Consider the following 14,620-nt stretch of genomic DNA (forward strand, 5'->3'; position numbering starts at 1 on the left):
TCTTCTTAATATATTTTTTTAGTTGTAGATGGACACAGTAGCTTTATTTATTTATTTGTCAGTGAACCTTTATTTTACTTATTTATATGTGGTGCTGAGGATTGAACCCAGTGCCTCATACATGTGAGGCAAGTGCTCTACTACTGAGCTACAGCCCAGGCCCACCCCTCCCCTTTTTTTTAAATAAAAGAGGCCTGGTTTTGCTATTTCCTAAGCTGGTCTTGAACTGCTGGACTCAAATGATCTGTGTATCTCAGTCTCCCAAGTAGCTGCAAGTACAGGTGTGAGCCATTACACCTGCATTGTATGCAAGTTTTAAAAATTATGTTCTTAGGATGTGTTTCCTACTAGTCTTACTTTTCTTAACCTAAATGTATGTATCAGCATTGGCATGGCATGGTAGCTTTTTATATTTGAAATAATTTTTGTCAGTGCAGAAGAAATTTATTTTAATTTTTTCCTCCCTGAAGGAAACAGTTACATATCAATTTGCTTTTATGGTAGCTTAAACTATTTTTTTTTAATTTTAAAAGTTTTTTTAAAAAAGTATAAAGATTTCACACCTGCTTTCCCAAGGTAGTTTCCTGTTAGTTAATTCAGTTTTTGATTGAAATTTTCTCCCAGTAGGTTATGTGTTTTAAAATTTAAAACTTACAAAATAGTATATATGTTGAGTATCCCTTATCTGAAATACTTATAAACAGAAGTGTTTCAAATTTCTTTTTCTTCCTTCCTTCCCCCCCCTCCCCAGATTTTGGAATGTTTGCATATATGTAATGAGATATCTTGGGGATAGGTCCTAGGGCTAAACACAAAATTTATTTTTATTTTATACACACTTTATGCATGTAGCCTGAAGGTATTTTTATACAATTTTTTTGTGTGTGTGTTTGTACACCAGGGATTGAACCCAGTGGTGCTCAACCATTGAGCCACATCCCCAGCCCCCCTTTTTTTAAAAAAAAATTTTGAGACAGGGTCTTGCTAAGTTGCTTAGGGCCTTGCTAAATTGCTGAGGCTGGCCTTCAACTTTCAGTTGTCCTACCTCAGCCTGCCAAGTGACTGGGATTACAGGCTTGCACCATAATGCCTGGCTGATTTTAATACTTTTTATAATTTCTCCACACTAAGTTTTGTAGTATGAAATTTTATGCCTAAGGCATTGTTTGAGATTTTGAAGCATTTTGGAGTTTGGATTAGGAATGTTCAATTTGTACAGTGAAATCTCTTTCTTACCTTTTTTGCCCAAGCCTTCCTGTTTCCCTCTCTTGGAGGCAGTTAGTAGGAGATTCTTGTGCATACTTTAAGATACATTTTATGCATTTTCGAACAAGTGTTAGTTTGTTCTTTGTGTGGACATGTGACCCTTTTGAAGCCACAAATGTTAGCATGTTGCACATATTTTCTTTCCTTTTTTAATATTTTATTTTTTATTTTGTAGTTGGACACATACCTTTATTTTATTTATTTATTTTTATGTGGCGCTGAGGATCGAACCCAGGGCCTCGCACGTGCTAGAACACTCTACCAATGAGCCACTACCCCAGCCCTGCACATATTTTCTTAGGTGACTTTATTTGTACTTAATTTTTAAAAATATAGATGATACAGGCACAAGGCTCAGAAATAAAACAGTGAATACAAAAGCTGAAGAATGAGTAATCTCTATCCCAATTTTCTACCTGCTAAGTACCATCCTTTAGGAGTCTTTGTGCAGATAGAAGCAAATAGGAAAGTACATGTTGTTGTCATCCCTTTCCCCTTTTGCAACTCTGAAACTGACCTTTTTATGTCTAAAAAGGCAATTAGTCCTTAAGAGCAGAGACTCTGGAACCAGCTCTCTACATTGAACTCCCTGAATTTATTTTGTAATACATTCAAAATATATTAGAAGATGTGCATATATCCTGAGTGCTTCCCTCATGCAGATTTCTGCTCTGCCACCTATCAACTGTGTGATCAAGAGCCAGTTCTTTCATCTGTGTTGTAAAGTATTCATTGTAAAACTATGAGTTAGTGTATTGGAGATTCTTCATTTAGTATAGTACCATATGTAAACATATGTTTTCTAGTATGATTTAAGAATAGTGACCAAAAGTAATATTTGAGAATCAATACCTATTAGTTTGACTTATATCTATGATGTGGATGGGTGTGAGTATATTCATGGCATTCTTTCCTTGTTTGAATTTTGCCCAAATAAATTATAGAAAAATTCAGAAAACAAAGGACCCAAAATACATTTTATATGTTTTTATAGTTTGATAGTGTTTTAATTTTTGCATATACTTTACACTAAGTAGGTATACTTTCTCTATGTAATAAAGATATTCCAGAAAAGGCAAAGGTAGAATTGAGTCCTAAGAATATATTTTTTACATAGTGCATCATCATTAGAAAGTGCTTTCTTATACATTTGCCAAAAATTCCAGTTTGTTTGGTTAAAATTCATATATAGTGCTGGGCACAGTGGTGTATGCCTGTAATCCCAATGGCTCAGAAGGCTGAGACAGGAGGATTGCGAATTTAAAGCCAGCCTCAGCAAAAACACCGTGCTAAGCAACTCAGTGAGACCTTATCTCTAAATTTAAAAAAAAACGGCTGGGGATATAGCTCAGTGGTTGAGTGCCCCTGAGTTCAATCCCAGGTACCCTTTGCCAAAAAAAAAAAGTGTACATAGCTATACACCTTATTCATTTTTAAGTGGGCCATAAAGGTTTTTTTGTTTTGTTTTTTTATGTGGTGCTGAGGATTGAACCCAGTGCCTCACACATGCTAAGGCAAGCTCTCTATCACTGAGCTACAACCCCAGCCCTGCCATAAAGGTTTTAAATTCCCCGATCACATCTTTTCAGTGTTAGATTGGTAATAATATTAAAGATTTTTAAGGCAAGGAAGGGACCGGAAGGACCGAACTGTGTTTCTGTTTCAATTTTTCCATCTTTTGTTTTTAATAAAATATCAGGCAACAGCAAAACCTGCCGTCCCTTTTCCCATCCTCAGCTTCACCCTCATGGAATGGGAGTTAGAAAATATGTTTCTTGAAGTAGAGCACTTGCCTAGCATTTGTGAGATACTGAGTTCAATCTTCAGCACCATAAGGGAAAAAGAAAAAGTTCATTGAAGAGAATCTAAAGATAAAGGAAAAGGAATCTCTATAATACCACCTCCCAGCTTTATGGTATTTGTTAACCACTGGGTATCTAGTCTTCTTGCTATTTTTCTCTGCACAGATATACACATGCAATCACTTATATTGTTGAATTGTTTGCCTTTTACAGTAAGAATATACACTAATTTGTTGAAAAATAAATTTAGTATAATGGATGTTTTAATCACTTTATTAAATCATCCATAAGATCATTTGTAATAGGTGCATCATATTCCTTAGAGTACATGTGCCATGCTGCAATTATTTCCTTGTAGAAAAATCCCTTTGGACATCCATTATTTCCTGTCAATAGAATCTTCCAAACTGTTCTCCGTATGATTAGCCCACCCCTCCGTGCTTGCCAGTGTGGGCTATTGTGTTGGGATGAGCCTAGCCCTATGTGAGATGTGTTTCTCCTTTTCTGAACTGGTATAGATTGCTTCCACTTCCTGGAGACCATCTCTTCCTTCTTCTGTTTCCCTTTGTACTTTTATTCAAAATTTTTTCCTTCCATCTAAAATTTTCTGAAGCTGTTTCATATGTGTTCTTACTTTTCACCTGCCTCCCGTGCATCTGCTTCATAAATCCCTACTCCCAGCTTTTTTTGGGGTGTGTGTGTGTGTGTGTGTGTATGTGCACGTGCACATGCGTGTGTGTATATGTTTTGCTAGGGATTGAACTCAGGTCTTGGTGTATGCAAGGCAAGTCTCTGCCACTGAGCTACATTCCTTTTTTAATTTTCAGATAGGCTCTTGCTAAATTCCCCAGGCTGGCCTTGAACTTTTGATCCTTCTGCTTCAGCCTCCTGATTTGTAAAATATTAAGACTATACTACACCACGTTTTTTTAAAAAACAATACTTATTTCTTTGTTAATCCTGATTTTCACATTTGTAATATTTTAGTAACTCAATTTATTGTGATTACATGTTAATCTACATATGAATTTGGCAGAAATAATTTTTCTCCTGTACTTCAATAAATAAGTAAAAAGCTGGAATACTTTTTCCTCATTCTATGTACCAAGGAGTTTTGAACTATAACAAATACCACAAAGTAGGAAAACCAAAGTTTGCTATTTGTGGGCTTGAGGGGTACAACTTCCAAAAGGACTTGGCTCACCTGCCAGCAAGTAGGCTGGGAGATATACTTAGTTTCAGGAGGAGGGGACTGGGTTTTGTGCATCCTGGCATCAGAAGAAAGCTTGATGTATCTATCAAAAGACTTCCAGACACAGACCAAAGAGTCTTTTAAAAAAAAAATTAGGTTGACTGAGCAATGAGATCAAGACATTTAATAGATTTCTCTACTTCGGTTAAATTACAATGAAGTCCTGCTTTAAATGCACAAGACTGAATAGGTTTTATCCTAACTTGTTTCAACAGGGCATGGTGCTGATGTGAAATGTGTAGACTGGCATCCAACCAAAGGGTTAGTTGTTTCAGGAAGTAAAGATAGTCAACAGCCAATCAAGTTCTGGGATCCCAAGACTGGACAGAGTCTTGCTACACTGTAAGTGATAGGAGCCCCACCTTATTCCCCAAACAGAGGGGAACAAAGCAGCCTATATTCTTTAACTTTTAGCTTTCTCTTATATATTCCTGTAAACGTGGTTTAGATACCAGATGGACTTGGATCTGTAGACTTTTTATTAATTATGTTTTGTCTCTATAAATCCCTAATGAAATATGCTTGATATTTGTTCTGCCACATATGCCTAAATTTAATTTGGTGAGCTTAGCGGGGGAGCAGGAAGAGGAAATCGTTATTACCGTTTTTTCTCACTGTCCATCCTCATTAGCGTACCTTTTGGCACTGTATAAATTTGATGTATGTGCCTCTTAGAGGTCATAGCTCAGCCTTCTCCATATAATCTATTTATACAGAAGGTCCTCCTTATCCCCCCCACCACCCAATAAAATAAAAGAAGAAGCTGACTTTTTGAGCTAACTTGCATTTTTTTCCCCTCTCATGCTTACAATGCAACTGCATAATGCAATTTTTTTCTCTTTGAATTCTTTGTAAATGTTCACAGTTCTATGAATATGTTCACCTTTTTGGCTGAACTCTGCATCCTGTTCCTTCATTTGGGAAGTAAACCACCCCCAAGTGAATTGGTTGGAGCAAGGCTGCCTTATTGCATATTCTAGTGGCAGTGACCAATGCTGCATCTTGTGACTGATGTCCCTTCAAGTTGTACATTGCACAGGCCTTAAGGCATTGTCTTTAGTTCAAATTAACCTTCACATTATTCAGTGCCTATTTTTATGCTTTGTCTTAATAAGAAGAATGTCATTAACCTTTTAAAATTGAATGACCTTTACTGAATATTGGTTTATGTATTCCAAATTCTTTCTCTGATTCACAGATAAAACTTTTCTGTACAATTGAAGCTCTGCTGCTATTTTATCTGGGTAGTGAGAGCAGCACTTTGGTAATGGATATTACTTCTGTTGACCTAATTCTTTCAAGTGTACTTTGATGTTATATTCTTATTACATTACCCCATAATGTTATATGCTTATTACTTCTAGGCCACACCTCTTGCTATCTTGATCCATGGTGCTTTCAACCAAAATGGTCATTATATTGATTGATGCTTGTTTTTGAATTCCAACCATTATTTTCTTGGTGCTCTGTTTCTAGTCATGCCCATAAAAACACTGTAATGGAAGTGAAATTAAACCTCAATGGCAATTGGCTACTCACAGCATCACGTGATCATCTCTGTAAACTTTTTGACATCCGAAACCTGAAAGAAGAGCTTCAAGTCTTCCGTGGTCATAAGAAAGAAGCCACAGGTCCGTGACGGTTATGGTTGATTTTTTTATGACTGTTACCTGTAGCATTCACAGACCCAAACAATTTTGTCTTTTCCCTTGTTTCTGTTTACAGCTGTGGCCTGGCATCCTGTGCACGAAGGGCTTTTTGCCAGTGGAGGATCAGATGGTTCTTTGTTATTCTGGCATGTTGGGTGTGTAACGTTTATGTATGTATGGAAGGGCTGGGGATGTAGCTCAGTGGTAGAGCTCATGCAGCACCGCAAAAGAAAGAAAAAGAAGTATCACACACAAAATTATTACATTTTTCATGGTATAAAAGTGGCATTTGGGGCTTAGTGACAGAGCCTTTGTTTAGGATGCACAGGTCACTGGGTTCCATCCTCAGCACGCATAAAAATAAACAAAATAAAGGCGTTCTGTCCATCTACAACTACAAAAACAATTTTTAGCAACAAAAGTGGCATTTTATTCTGGAAGTCAGGGATTTGGTGGTTCAGGACTTTGGACGGGGCACAGCAGGGATGGTTCCTCTGCTTCTTTGTGTTTGAAGCCCCTGCTGGGATGACATGAAGGCCAGGCTGTACTTGGGCACTGTGTACTACAGTACATGGCCTCTCTGTGGTAGAGGCTTCTGGAAGTATGAGCTCTTGGAGAAACAGTGTATTCAGAGACTCAGGTAGAAAGTGGGTGATCTTTTCTGGTCTCTGAATCATACAGTGTAAATTTTGCCACATTCTGTTGATTATCAGTAAGTCCAGGAAACAGTATATTTCTATGAAGAGAGCACTTGAATGTGTGTAAGCACGATAAAGTTTTCTATTTTTTCTGAGTGTTAGTATGTACTGTATTAGTCTGCCTGCAGTTTTAAATTCTGTAAATCCAGCTTAGAATAAAAAATGTAGCACTTCTTCTTTTGGCTGTGGAAGTTGTTAAGGGAAAATGAAATAGCATTCTTAGTCTCTTATTGGTAAAATAATTTTTGAAGCATTTACCCCTCTGCTTCTTTTGTCTTTGGATAAAAGAAGGTATTTTTGATGACAAGTCAGTACCTCTGAAACATCTAGAATTGACTAGATTTAAAGTAACAGGCATTGATAGCTTTGTTTTAAGGCTAAAAGAAAATTAGCCTTTCTTCATTAACTTTTGTGAAAAGGACTTCTTTCTTTGTGCTGTTACAGAGTAGAGAAGGAAGTGGGTGGGATGGAGATGGCCCATGAAGGAATGATCTGGAGTCTGGCTTGGCATCCTCTTGGACATATTCTCTGCTCAGGCTCAAATGACCATACTAGGTAAGCTTTATAGTGAAAACAGTAAGGGATTATTGTACTTATAGAACAGTGAGAAATAAATATTACATGTTTATTTTCGTTTATTGATGGATGTACTAATTTGTATTTCAACTTGTCTTTAAAACATTTTTATAGTGTTTTATAAATATTTTTGTTGCAATATGGAGATTGTATATTATACATGATTTTGGTTGTTTGAATCAATTTTTGCCTTCTTTTTTTTTAATTTTTTATTTTTTGCCTTCTTATTAAAATTTTTGTTTTGCCTTCTTATTAAAAAAAATTTTTTTCCCACATTTTAAAGTTTGAGAAGGAAAGAATTGTAAAAAATCTGTTGTGTGTACCAAGGAACTGGTATATACCACACTATTAATTTTCCATAACAACACTGAAACTATGTTCCTTCTCTCTTCCCATTTTATTTTTTTATTAATTTTTTGATTTGTTTTAATTAGTTACACATGATAGTAGAATGCATTTATGCATTTTGGTATATCATACATAGATGGGATATAATTTCTCATTTTTCTGAGTACATGTTGCAGAATCATATTGGTCATGCAGTCATATATATACATAAAGTAATAGTGTCTGTTTCATTCTACTATCTTTCCTATCCCCACATCCCCTCCCCACCTATCCCCACTTCACTTCCCTCTACCTAATCTAAGGTAACACAATTCTTCTCTAATGTCCCCTGCCTTATTGTGAATTAACAGCTGCATATTAGAGAAAACATTCGTTCGGCCTTTGGTTTTTTGAGATTGGCTTATTTCACTTAGCATGATATTCTCCAACTCCATCCATTTACTGGCGAATGCCATAATTTCACTCTTCTTTAAAGCTGAGTAATATTCCATTGAGTATATATACCTCATTTTCTTTATTCATTTATCTATTGAAGGACACCTAAGTTCCAAAGTTTAGCTGTTGGGAATTGAGCTGCTATAAACATTGATGTGGCTGCATTACTGTAGTATGCTGATTTTAAGTCCTTTGGGCCATTACTTTTATTTTGACAGCAAATTCTGGACTCGAAACCGACCAGGTGATAAAATGCGAGATCGGTATAATCTAAACCTATTACCTGGAATGTCTGAAGATGGAGTAGAATATGGTGAGGCTTGTACATTCATGTTTGAAATGTTGATATTCTGTTATAACAGTGTTAGTATTGGCAATATTATGCAAAACTGACTTTAATAGTTTGATTTATTGGATTATAAATAACCAGAGGAATGATCTATTTTTATAAAGTATTAATTTTTATTGGCCACTGCTTTCATACAATCTCTGTTTACAATGAGTATATTATTCTTTGTAGATGACCTTGAACCTAATAGCCTGGCAGTGATTCCAGGGATGGGAATACCAGAACAACTAAAATTAGCTATGGAACAGGAGCAGATGGGTAAGAGTAGTTACAGTAGTTGCGTTCATTTCTTATAAAATTTTTGTGGTCATTTTTTCTTATCTTCATGACTATTTGTATTGAATGTCACATGATTTATGTTGAGAAATGCTGATAAAAGTGATGCAAACTGCATAGTATTTAAAATCTTCCAAAAATATGTTCATTGATCAGGTGGCCAATTACTTTCATTTAAAGGGCTAACTACTTCTCTTTATGGTTATAGGGAAGGATGAATCAAACGAAATTGAAATGACAATTCCAGGTTTAGATTGGGGAATGGAGGAGGTGATGCAAAAGGATCAGAAAAAAGTACCTCAGAAGAAAGTTCCTTATGCAAAACCTATTCCTGCTCAGTTCCAGCAGGTAACTAACTAAAAATGACCCCTTCCTCACCCACTTTCTCATTGTGAAATTGTGGTTAGTTTGTTTAATTGACATTGAAAATTAGGTCTCTCTTGGATCATCTCATCTATGGAAGGTGTTTGTGTACTGTGGACTCTTCTCCTTCACATATTCCTGTATTCCCAAACATAGTTCTCATCTGCTGCCTTGCAGATTTACTTTGTTTACCATGAATCTTCTGTCATTCTTTTTTCCTCATCTACTTATTTTACTAAGTTGTCAGGAAAAAGAGGTGTGGGTCAGAAAGTATATTGACTGTTTCCATCTAGTAATGCACTGGTCTTATTCCATTCCTGAGTCACTAAGAATTTGCATTAGAAATAAGAACAGTTTAGCAGGTTGGGTTGAGCAGATGACATCACAGAATGGTTTTCTCATCCTATTATAATTTTCATATTTGAGGTATATTTTAATGCTTTTTTCCCAAGGCCTGGATGCAAAATAAAGTTCCAATCCCTGCTCCAAATGAGGTGCTGAATGACAGAAAAGAGGACATTAAATTGGAAGAGAAGAAAAAAACACAAGCGGAAATTGAGCAAGAAATGGCCACGTTACAGTATACCAATCCACAGCTTTTGGAGGTGTGTGAAGCTTTTTATTGGGGTGCTAGGTGATCTAAGAAAGCAGTGACAAATGTTTTTATTGATGTGCTTTTAAAGAAAGGGAAGGGTCTCAGGTGGGTCTGACAAGCTCCGTGATTTCTTACTGCTGTATTAGGAAGCTAGTTTCTAAAAGAATCCTTTTTCTTAGACTTTTAAAACCATCAGCGAGTACACCCAAGTTAAATACACCTTTTTAACAGAAAAGATAAGGCCAACATGATTTTAATTTGGATTCTTTTATTTACTGTAGGTAAACGAATTTTTCCTTTTTTGTCAACTGGCAGTACAGATGGCTCGTTCTTACTTTCCCACCTATGACAGCTATCAGGATGACAAAATAGTAATAAATTATTGGGCTTTTCCTACTCAAGATAAATATAAATAATCCTAAAAGGAAGTAGTCTGAGTGAGACTGCAGCCTCAATACTGGATAATCATGAGTGGCCTCTGGACATTTGAGTGTTGCAGTGGACTCTGGTTACCACTGGGCCATTAAGACGTTAAGAATTTTGTATATTTTGAGGCTTCCTTGATGAAGTACTTGATAGCAGTATTGTCATCTTGGAGGGTTCTGGCTGAATTCTTTTTTCTTTCTTTCTTTCTAGCAACTTAAAATTGAAAGACTTGCGCAGAAACAGGCTGAGCAAATTCAGCCCCCTCCCTCATCTGGCACCCCTCTCCTTGGACCCCAGCCCTTTCCAGGACAAGGTCCAATGTCTCAGATTCCTCAAGGTTTTCAGCAGCCCCATCCATCTCAGCAGATGCCAATGAACATGGCTCAGATGGGGCCTCCAGGTCCACAGGGACAGTTTAGACCCCCTGGACCTCAGGGACAAATGGGACCACAAGGTCCTCCACTGCATCAGGGAGGTGGGGGGCCACAAGGATTCATGGGACCACAAGGGCCCCAGGGCCCACCCCAGGGGCTACCAAGGCCTCAGGACATGCATGGGCCCCAAGGAATGCAGAGGCACCCTGGACCTCATGGCCCTTTGGGACCTCAGGGGCCACCTGGACCACAGGGTAGTTCTGGTCCTCAAGGTCATATGGGTCCTCAGGGTCCACCAGGCCCACAGGGTCACATAGGACCTCAAGGTCCACCTGGTCCCCAGGGCCACTTAGGCCCACAGGGGCCTCCTGGTACTCAAGGAATGCAGGGACCACCTGGTCCCAGAGGAATGCAAGGACCTCCGCATCCTCATGGGATACAAGGTGGGCCAGGGTCTCAAGGAATCCAAGGTCCTGTTTCTCAGGGGCCTCTGATGGGATTGAATCCAAGAGGAATGCAGGGGCCTCCAGGTCCCCGAGAGAATCAAGGTCCTGCTCCCCAAGGGATGATGATGGGCCATCCACCTCAAGAGATGAGAGGACCTCACCCTCCAAGTGGACTGCTGGGACACGGCCCTCAGGAAATGAGAGGTCCTCAGGAGATGAGAGGCATGCAGGGGCCTCCACCTCAAGGATCAATGCTGGGCCCTCCCCAGGAACTTCGAGGTCCTCCAGGCTCACAAGGTCAGCAGGGGCCGCCCCAGGGCTCTTTGGGACCTCCACCCCAGGGTGGCATGCAAGGGCCCCCTGGACCTCAGGGACAGCAGAACCCGGCAAGAGGGCCACATCCATCTCAAGGGCCAATACCATTCCAGCAGCAGAAAACACCTCTGCTAGGTGATGGGCCCCGGGCCCCCTTCAATCAGGTACTATTTATTTCTAACTTGTAGGCATTAACAACACATTGGGGAAATATACTCTGCACTTGAAGCAGTATTGCTGAGAACAGTGAAAGGCAGTCAGAGCTAGGTGTACCCATTTCTCTGCAAGTGATGGTGGTGTAAAATAATAGCATCCTGGCTAAAGAAGGAAATAATGTCTGATGAATTAGGTTATACTAGAGATTTTTCAAGAAAAGATCAACTTTGAATTGAATACAGTTTATTGTCCCAGGGAACCCAGAGCTATGGCTTTGAGGAGGAGACATGTTACGTTGTACATATCTCAGGTTGTCATGCTCCGCTTTCTGCATTCTTTACTTTGTAGCCCAGTGTTCCATGGGCCTGCAAGCAACCAACCCATGCCTGACCTGTCTTCCTGCTTTTCTTTTAAAGACAGTGTGGGATATTTATATACTGTAGACTGTGTATCTCACTATTTTTATCTTAGTGAATGCTTTTACAGATCTACAGTTCCAGAATGGACCATTCCAAAATGGTGACCCTTTGGATGAAATTCTGTTCAAGTTGTTTGCAGCTCTTTTTCTTAGTTTTGGTACCAGGGATTGAACCCAGGGGCACTTAGCCACTGAACCATTTTCCCAGCCCTTTTTTATATTTTATTTAGAGACAGGGTCTCCCTGAGTTTCTTAGGGCCTCACTAAGTTGCTGAGACTGGCTTGAACTCAGAATTCTTCTGTCTCAGCCTCTGGAGCCGCTGGCACCACTACACCCATCTATTTTCAGCTTTCATATTAAAGTATTTGCAGGGAAGTATATTTCTGTAAACATTTCCTTGGTCCATTTTCAAGAACTCTTGTGTTTTGTTTTGTTTTTTTCTTTTTGGAATAGGGGATTGAACCCAGAGGTATGTTACCATTGAGTTACATTCCCAGCCCTTTTTGGTTTTTTTATTTTAAAACAGGGTTTCACTAAGTTACTGAGGCTGACCTTGAATTTGTGATCTTCCTGTCTTCAGCTGGGATTACAAGCATGCACCACTGTGCCTGGCAAGGAGGAGTGTTTTTGTCAACTGCATTTTATTTCTCATTTGCTGATGAGAAATGAGAAAAGTTGCTTGGGGAATATTATAAATCTGCTTGGCGTGAATGGATTCAATACTGTTTGGCTATGTAGGTTCTGAAGCTCTTAGTCTGGAGGCATTATTTGGATACGGACAACTAGGTTTTGTCCCTGAAGTCAGATATGGGAAAAAAGTGAGCGAGCTAATGTTGACTCCCTGAGTTGTCATTGGAAGCCACTGAATTACCAGGGAGAGGGGATGTTACAGGTACTTCATGTAGGAAATGTGGTAATTTTTTTTTTCTTCAAACATCACTGAGAATCTGTAATCTAAAGATAACCATCAGATTTATTGAACTAGGTAAATAAATAAATTATATGGTATTTTTCAGATCTTCTAGAACTTAAAAATGTCATAGCAGGGAAGAATCTGTTGACACTTGAGTTTATTTTCAGATTTTTATTAGGCATTTTTCAGAATTTAGGATGAGTTCAATAAAAATCTAAGATTGTCATATGACCTAAATTGCCCTAAAACTTGATGTTTTTAAAATTCATTGAGTATTTGTGTGTGTGTATGTAACATTTACTTTCTAGGTTATTTTCCTTTTTTTTTTTGATGGTCAATTAACAGTTTTCATTTAGAAGGATTTTTAAAAAATGAAATTTAACTAGTATATTATGACTGAAATTATCAACATGTCAGATTTAAGAGAATAGGCCCAAATTTCTGTAAGAGTTTTCATTGTCCATATACTAAGATTTTTATATGTGAAAAGCATGGCAATTCTAAAATTTTAGTTGACCTATAGAACTGGTAGAGTGAATCAGAAGATTTGACATTGGTGTAGGTATTTCAAATCTCAGAAGTTGCCTGATCAAAAATCTTTGCTTATATTTTTCATATGCTGAAATCTGTTTTTCTTTACTTTGACTAGGCCAATTATTTATTTATTTTATTATTATTATTATTATTATTTTTTCCTTTAATTTTATTGTTGGTTGTTCAAAACATTACATAGTTCTTGATATATCATATTTCACACTTTGATTCAAGTGGGTTATGAACTCCCATTTTTACCCCGTATACAGATTGCAGCATCACATCGGTTACACACCCACTGTTTTACATATTGCTATACTAGTGTCTGTTGTATTCTGCTGCCTTTCCTATTCTCTACTATCCCCCATCCCCTCCCCTCCCCTCCCATCTTCTCTCTCTACCCCATCTACTGTAATTCATTTCTCCCCCTTGTTTTTTTTTTTCCCCCTCTCCCCTCACTTCCTCTTGTATGTAATTTTGTATAAAAACGATGGTTAGATGCCACGAAGTAGGTGGCAATGCCTTAACCGTATGCGTGTTGTCAGGCCTGAGGGCCTCTTCCATCCTTGTCAAGGGGAGTGCTAACCTTCTCTCCTTTCATACAACACTAGGCCAATTATTTAAACCAGTTGTTTCCATGGTCTAATTTAGTGGACCTGCTTTCAAGGCTTTTAAGTAGCAGCATGAAAGATGTTAATTAGAGCTGTCCTGGGCCAAAAGTGGGCAGGCAATGAAGCAGTATACTAATTACTGACATTCCGTTACTGATGGCCATTTTTTTTTTTTTTGACAATGAATATATTTTTATTTGTTGATTTTAGATATACTTGACAGTAGAGTATATTTTGACATATTATATGTACATGAAGTACAACCTATTCCAATTAGGATCCCATTCTTATGATTGTACATGATGTGGAGTTATACTGGTTGTGTATTCATATATGAGCAAAGAAAAGTTATGTCTGATTCATTTTCCTTTCCCTTCATTCCCCTTTGTCTAATCCAATGAACTTCTATTCTTCCTCTTTTCACCCTCCCTTGTTTGGGGTAAGCATTCACATATCAGAGAGAACATTTTTGTTTTTTGGGGGGACTGGCTTATTTCACTTAGCATGATAGTCTCCAGCTCTATCCATTTACTTGCAAATGCCATAATTTCATTCTTTATGGCTGAGTAATATTCTATTGTATGTGTGTGTGTCACATTTTCTTTATCCATCCATCTGATGAAGGACACCTAGGTTGGTTCCATAGTTTAGCTATTGTGAATTGAGCTGCTATAAACGTTAATGTGGCTGCATCACTGTAGTATGCTGATTTTAAGTCCTTTGGTATAAATGGAGGAGTGGGATAACTGGGCCAAATTATGGTTCCCTTTCAAGTTTTCTAAGGAATCTCTATACTGCTTTTCATAATGCAATTTAC

At 38.0% G+C, this 14,620-nt stretch overlaps 1 protein-coding gene and 1 non-coding gene across 3 annotated transcripts in view; one reads left to right on the forward strand and one right to left on the reverse strand.

Annotated features, from left to right (window-relative positions):
- Window positions 1-14,620, forward strand: part of Wdr33 (WD repeat domain 33) — a 106,646-nt gene that overhangs the window by 78,021 nt on the left and 14,005 nt on the right. For both annotated transcript variants that reach the window (XM_046463672.2, XM_046463674.2), the window contains exons 8-16: window positions 4,536-4,662; window positions 5,797-5,951; window positions 6,046-6,124; window positions 7,112-7,222; window positions 8,245-8,339; window positions 8,547-8,633; window positions 8,860-8,999; window positions 9,467-9,619; window positions 10,246-11,334. In XM_046463672.2, coding sequence (XP_046319628.1) covers window positions 4,536-4,662; window positions 5,797-5,951; window positions 6,046-6,124; window positions 7,112-7,222; window positions 8,245-8,339; window positions 8,547-8,633; window positions 8,860-8,999; window positions 9,467-9,619; window positions 10,246-11,334 — 2,036 coding nt within the window. The remainder of the gene's footprint in view (window positions 1-4,535; window positions 4,663-5,796; window positions 5,952-6,045; window positions 6,125-7,111; window positions 7,223-8,244; window positions 8,340-8,546; window positions 8,634-8,859; window positions 9,000-9,466; window positions 9,620-10,245; window positions 11,335-14,620) is intronic.
- Window positions 13,675-13,800, reverse strand: LOC124106225 (U6atac minor spliceosomal RNA). Its single transcript, XR_006856030.1, has one exon. It is a non-coding gene; the product is annotated as a U6atac minor spliceosomal RNA (small nuclear RNA).

This window comes from Marmota monax, unplaced genomic scaffold (genome assembly GCF_021218885.2).
Source record: "Marmota monax isolate L192 unplaced genomic scaffold, Marmota_monax_Labrador192_F-V1.1 WCK01_AAM20220418_F8-fsc00034, whole genome shotgun sequence".
Classification (NCBI taxonomy): domain Eukaryota; kingdom Metazoa; phylum Chordata; class Mammalia; order Rodentia; family Sciuridae; genus Marmota; species Marmota monax.